The 6,649-nt window shown below is 57.7% G+C and overlaps 1 protein-coding gene across 1 annotated transcript in view; it reads right to left on the reverse strand.

The window, feature by feature from the left end:
• Nucleotides 1-310, reverse strand: part of LOC112107689 (von Willebrand factor A domain-containing protein 5A-like) — a 46,377-nt gene extending 46,067 nt beyond the window's left edge. The window contains 2 exon segments of the mRNA XM_029912597.1: nt 21-73; nt 271-310. Coding sequence (XP_029768457.1) covers nt 21-73; nt 271-310 — 93 coding nt within the window.
• Nucleotides 311-6,649: the final 6,339 nt, after the last annotated feature.

The raw sequence follows: 6,649 nt of genomic DNA on the forward strand, positions 1-6,649 counted from the left end.
TAGAGCAGCTCGCAGCCCACGTCCGCCACGAAGCCTCGGATCAGCACTGTCACCACGCCGCTGCGCAGGGGCACTGCGGTGAGAGGGACATCAGCCACAGGCCCCTCTGACCCCCACGGGAGCCGGGGGAGTGGGACGTCAGCCACGGGCCCCTCTGACCCCCATGGGTGCCAGGAAAGGGGGATGTCAGCAATGGGCCCCCCACAACACCCCCCCATGGGCTCCGGGGGAGGGGGGCATCAGTCATGGGATCTCCCAGCCCTGACTCACCCGGCTTGTTGGAACTGTTCAGGAGGCCGCAGCTCGTCATCTTGGTCTGGGGTCGGAGATCTGTGCGGGGGAAGGGTGTGCGGTGAGATACAGGGTTCCCATGGAAACTGATGGGCACAGGGTGTGTCCCCCAGCAATGGCTCTGAGACCCCAGTCCCACCCCCCTGCTCAGCCAAGTCCTATGGCAGGGAGTCCCGCAGGCTCACGGGCCTAGCTCAGAGATCAGAGTGACGACTCCTCTCGGGCCCCCCCGGGCTCCCCCTCCCTGCACACGGGGCCAGCCCCCAGCAAGTAGGGGCAGGCAGGGACGGGGCACAGCTGGGAGCTGGATGGAGAAATGTGTGTGTGGGGGGGTAATGGGGATGGATGGACAGACGGATGGGAGCGGGGTGGGGATGGACGTTTGGATGGAGGGAATGGCTGGGGGCCGGGGGAGGGGTGGAGAAATGTAGGGGAGCGTCACAGGGCCCTGCACATCTGCTGGGGGGGGGGAACGCCCCCGCTTGCCCAGAGTGGGATGGATACACCCCGTCATCAGGGCTCTCAGCCGGGCCAGACAAACACAATTAGAGACTACCGACCCCCCCACATGGGCCCAGCCCCCATCAGGGACTGGGGTACGGCTGAAAGATGGAAATGTAGGGGGGATGGATGGACAGACGAAAGGAGGGGAGACGTGTGGGTGGGGACGCACAGACAGAAGAGGGAGCTGGACAGGCATGGGGGGGGGGTGAGGCTGGACAGATGGACAGAAGGGGGGGTTGGACAGGCGTGGGAGGGTGAGGATGGACAGAAGTCGGGGGCGGCTCTGACCCAGCAAAGTGCTGAATTTCCTGCTCTGGCTCCGATCCAAACTCCCCCATCCCGGGCCCCGCTCCCAGAGCCGCGCCGCCCCCTGCTGGGCAGTGCCGGACCTGCCTGTCCCGGGTCATAGACCCTGCTCTGCTGAGGGTGAGTCCCCGCGACTTCCGGGGCCGGTGGGGGGGGCCCTCCGTGGGCGGGGCCGGGCAGGGCTGGGCCGTGACTCCAACCCCCCCTGCGCTGTACATCCACCCTGCGCAGTGCTGGGGGTGGGAGACACACACCCACCCCCCATGTTAAAGGGGGCAGCGCACACACATTTGTATCCCTACACATTGTATTGTAGTGGGGGGGCAGGACTCCTGGGTCCTATCCCGTTGGGGGGGGCTGGGAGCCAGGACTCCTGGGTTCTCTCCCCAGCTGGGGGCCCTGAACCCCAGGGGACGGGACTGTGGGGGTCCCAGGGGCCCCGTTACCTTCACTAGCCCGGGCCTAGACGCAGAGGCTGGAAAAGCAAAACCGAAAGTACTTTTCTAGGCTAGCCCCACCCAGGCCAGCCAGGGAGCGTCTGCAATCGTCTGTATAGCGATCAGTGGAGGTCCCGGATGACTGGAAAAAGGCTAATGTAGTGCCCATCTTTAAAAAAGGGAAGAAGGAGGATCTGGGGAACTACAGACCAGCCAGCCTCACCTCAGTCCCTGGAAAAATCATGGAGCAGGTCCTCAAGGAATCAATTCTTAAGCACTTAGAGGAGAGGAAAGTGATCAGGAACAGTCAGCATAGATTCACCAAGGGCAAGTTATGCCTGACTAACCTAATTGTCTTCTATGACGAGAAAACTGGCTCAGTGGATGAGGGGAAAGCAGTGGACGTATTATTCCCTGACTTTAGCAAAGCTTTTGATACAGTCTCCCACGGTATTCTTGCCAGCAAGTTAAAGAAGTATGGGCTGGATGAATGGACTATAAGGTGGATAGAAAGCTGGCTTGATTGTCGGGCTCAGTGGGTAGTGATCAATGGCTCGATGTCTAGTTGGCAGCCGGTATCAAGCGGAGTGCCCCAAGGGTCGGTCCTGGGGCCAGTTTTGTTCAATATCTTCATTAATGATCTGGAGGATGGTGTTGACATCATTAGGCCTATATATATGAACCAGAGTTCTTCCATGTTTAAACTCTGTCCTTCCATGTTTAACTCTAATCGACCTCAAAAGCCAAGGACAGAAATTGGAATGTGTAAACAGCCAATTACCAATTACGACCTTGCTCATACCAGGTACCAAGCAATAATGATGAGGTTTGCATGTTTCTACCTGGAGAAGGAGTAACAAACTAAGAGTAAACAGAACCAAATAACTGTTTAGAGGAGTGTTACTAACAAGCTAGATTTATAGCCCTAGAATGATTTAACGGCTTAAATGTATAAACATGCCTTCGGTAGAGAGGGGAGGGGGAGTAGAGGGAGAGATAGAGAAGGGGGAGTAGAGGGGGGGGTGGTAGAGGGGGAGAGAGGGGGGGCTTAGTTGTAAAAAGTATAAGAAGAGAGAAACTGTTTTTTTGCTGGTGTGCTTGATTTGAGACTTGCCTGTCTCCTTGCACCACTTTGAGATCTCAAATAAACTTTGATTGTTTCTCCACCCTGGTATGTTTATTGGCGCGAAGCACGCTGGGCAACGAACCCCGCTGTTGCTGTCCTCGGGCATCTGTGCCGGCAACAATGGTGAGGACTGCACCCTTAGCAAGTTTGCAGATGACACTAAACTGGAAGGAGGGGTAGATACACTGGAGGGTAGGGATAGGATACAGAGGGATCTAGACAAATTAGAGGATTGGGCCAAAAGAAATCTGATGAGGTTCAACAAGGACAAGTGCAGAGTCCTGCACTTAGGACAGAAGAATCTCATGCACTGCTACAGACTAGGGACCGAATGGCTAGGCAGCAGTTCTGCAGAAAAGGACCTAGGGGTTACAGTGGACGAGAAGCTGGATATCAGTCAACAGTGTGCCCTTGTTGCCAAGAAGGCTAACGGCATTTTGGGCTGTATAAGTAGGGGCATTGCCAGCAGATCGAGGGATGTGATCATTCCCCTCTATTCGACATTGGTGAGGCCTCATCTGGAGTACTGTGTCCAGTTTTGGGCCCCACACTACAAGAAGGATGTGGAAAAATTGGAAAGAGTCCAGCGGAAGGCAACAAAAATGATTAGGGGGCTGGAGCACATGACTTATGAGGAGAGGCTGAGGGATCTGGGATTATTTAGTTTGCAGAAGAGAAGAATGAGGGGGATTTGATAGCTGCTTTCAACTACCTGAAAGGGGGTTCCAAAGAGGATGGATCTAGACTGTTCTCAGTGGTAGCAGATGACAGAACAAGAAGTAATGGTCTCAAGTTCCAGTGGGGGAAGTTTAGGTTGGATATTAGGAAAAACTTTTTCACTAGGAGGGTGGTGAAGCACTGGAATGGGTTACCTAGGGAGGTGGTGGAATCTCCTTCCTTAGAGGTTTTTAAGGTCAGACTTGACAAAGCCCTGGCTGGGATGATTTAGTTGGGTATTGGTCCTGCTTTGAGCTGGGGGTTGGACTAGATGACCTCCTGAGGTCCCTTCAACCCTGATATTCTATGATTCTAACACAAACAGCAAAACAAAACCACAAACAAACAAGTGACAACACTGAAAATATGAAGGGAAATAAAGCATCAAGTGGTTGGTTATGGGTATTTTAAAGGGGTGTTTAGGACCCATGTTGTGCAAATGCAGCAGAACCCTGTAGAGACAGGCAAAGTTCTTCTGGTTTCACATTGTGTGCATAGGCGCCGACTCCGTGGGTGCTCCGGGGCTGGAGCACCCACGGGGAAAAATTGGTGGGTGCTCAGCACCCACCGGCAGCTTCCCACCCCCCCTTCCCGCTCATGTCTGCCTCCGCCTCCTCCCCTGAGCGCGTCCCGTGCCTGCTTTCCCCCCCCAGCTCCCAGTGCTTGCGCCACAAAACAGCTGTTTTGCGCAGCTGGGAGGGAGGGGGAAGGAGGGGAAACATGGCACGCTTGGGGAAGAGGTGGGGCCGGGGCCGCGATTTGGGGAAGGGGTCCAATAGGGGCAGGAAGGGGGTGGAGTTGGGGCGGGGACTTTGGGGAAGGGGTTGGAATGGGGGTGGGGCAGGGGTGGGGAAAGGGTGGAGTCAGAGCGGGGCTGGGGGGGCACGAGCACCCACCAGCGCCAGGGAAAGTTGGCGCCTATGATTGTGTGTGTCACCAATTCAAAAACTCACAGTGGACTCATAAAGCCCTGGAGCACATGAACAGAGGGCTTGGAGTTTGCAGACAGATCCCTGCTTCAAAGAGCTTGCAAATAAGGTTTTTATCCTACAAAATACCTAGCAGCATCCCCACCAAACCTAGTGTTGCTTAAGAGTCAATGGGAGAACTCTGCAGAGCCAGAACTATACCAGATAACAAAGATCTGACCTTAATGGTTTCCAGACCTCTCCCCAAATGTAATGGAAATCACTTGCCTGGACAAGCGATTTTCATTAAGTTTTAGCCCTGGTTTGGGGAGAGCCGTCTCTCTCCCTCCGCAGCAGCTACCAAGCTGGGGCTGGGAAGGAGAGGGGGGTGTCTCTACCCCACCACAGCCACCCCCGAGCTGGGGTTGGGAAGGGGGGGGGTCTCCCCAACCACAGCAGCCACAGAGCTGGGGCTAGGAAGGAGTGGGGGTGTCTCTCCCCTAGCACAGCAGCCACAGAGCTGAGGCTGGGAAGGAGGGGGGGCGTCTTTCCCCCACCACAGCAGCCACAGAGGTGTGGCTGGGAAGGAGGGCCATCTCCCCTCGGTAGCCGCAACCCTGGAGCTGGGGAAAGTTGCCTCTTTCTCCGGCTGCCACAGCCCTGCACATCCCCAATTCCCCCCACACCCTCTTCTTACCCCACTGCCCCCCCACTTACCTCCTATTCCCCCCAAAGGCCACCACCTCACCTTACATCTGCATCTTCTCCAGGGTCCAGGCACCTAATTAGTGGAGCCATACCTGCACGGCTCCACTAATTAGATGGGTGGACCTTCATTCTTTTGTGTGCGGCTGCCCAGGCATGCACCTTAGAGGTAACTATCCGTGGACCACCTGAATGGAGCTCATGGACCACAGTTTGAGAACGCTGTTCTAGGGGACAAGGACCCACCCCTTGGGGACACCACAACCAGCTGTCTCACAGCCTGCTCCTCCCACGTCCCAGGCACTGGCTGCGCTGCAGTGACGCCGCGAGTTGGATGCTGGCTCTGGCGGTGCCAATGCGCCCTCAGGCTCTGGGTGGTAGGACCCTTTTCCCCAGCATCGGTCCCCCCATTGGCCTGCAAGGCTTCTGGGCTGGGGGCATCTCCCTGTGCTGTCTGCCCAGGGTCCCCCCTCGCTCTCCGATACACATGGGTGTGCACACAGGCGCAGGGAGAGTCACACCCTGAGGTTTACACGGCCTGGCTCATGCAGGGCTCGGTCAGTGCACAGAACAGCTTCTCCACGTGGACCAACGATCTAACCAAAGGACCCCAGCCCAGTAATTTACACCAGTGTTTATGTCTTTGCGGAGACCTTCCATGCCACCCGCGGGTGAACTCAACTGTAAGCACCGGACCCAGGGGATTTCAATATTCTTATGCCCTCTGCCAGCTGGCATCCAGCGGACCTGGGGCACAGGGCTCCGGGGCCTGTTCTGAGGAGCTGTTTTCTAGTCACTCCCCAGCTGGTGCCCTCTGGGGATAATCACAGCTCTGTGGGGCTCGGGCGGGCTGTGTTTCCTACTCGGTTCCCTGCTTGCTGCGGGTGCCGGCAATTCCTGAATCCCTGGGCTGGGACATGTGCCTGGCACACCACACAGAAGCCTGATGCCACGGGAGGCTCTGGGCAGAGATGCCCCAAGAGAACCAGACAGCCCTGGGCCTGAGCCCCCACCAGACGCTGGGAGGGTGTCGAGGTAGCGAATGCTCCAGCAGTTCGGAGCAGGCTGGCTGGCTCAGGAGAGAAAGGCTGGAGCAGCCGCTTTTCCCTCTAGGTCCCCGGGGCCAAACCCAGCCCCAGGGAGCAGTGGCCCAGCGGTGCCCCTTCTCACCTCTGTCCTGGGGCGCTCAATGACAGCACTTGCCGAACGCCCCCTCCACCCAGACGCCGTCAGCGAGACCAAGGGCTGCCCAACCGGGCTCACCGGGAAAGTGGGGCTCGCGCCCCCTGGGCCTCCCCACACAGGTCGTGCCAGCCGGCACATGGCCCCAGCAGGCCTCCCAGCCCAGCTTCGCAGCCCAGTGCTGACCGCTGTGGCTCAGGTGCTGAAGCCTGGGGAGGGGAGTCAGAGACTGAGCCCCGGCCCAAGCTGTCCGCACAGCTATGGGGCTGGGCCAAGCCCTGCTGGCACAAGTCTGTGGCCCCAGGCCGGGAGCTGCGCTGCCGGCTGCAGTGTGCAGAATGGAGACAGAAAGCTTCGGGTCACACGGAATGGCTCGCACACCTGTTCTCTCCACGGGCCGGGCCTAGGACTCAGCAGTTCCTGGGCTCCAGCCCGCAGCTCTCCCCACTAGGCGCTGCTGTCGCTCAACCCTG

Source organism: Terrapene carolina, unplaced genomic scaffold, assembly GCF_002925995.2.
Source record: "Terrapene carolina triunguis isolate 2854851 unplaced genomic scaffold, T_m_triunguis-2.0 Scaffold233, whole genome shotgun sequence".
In the NCBI taxonomy this organism is placed as follows: Eukaryota; Metazoa; Chordata; order Testudines; family Emydidae; genus Terrapene; species Terrapene triunguis.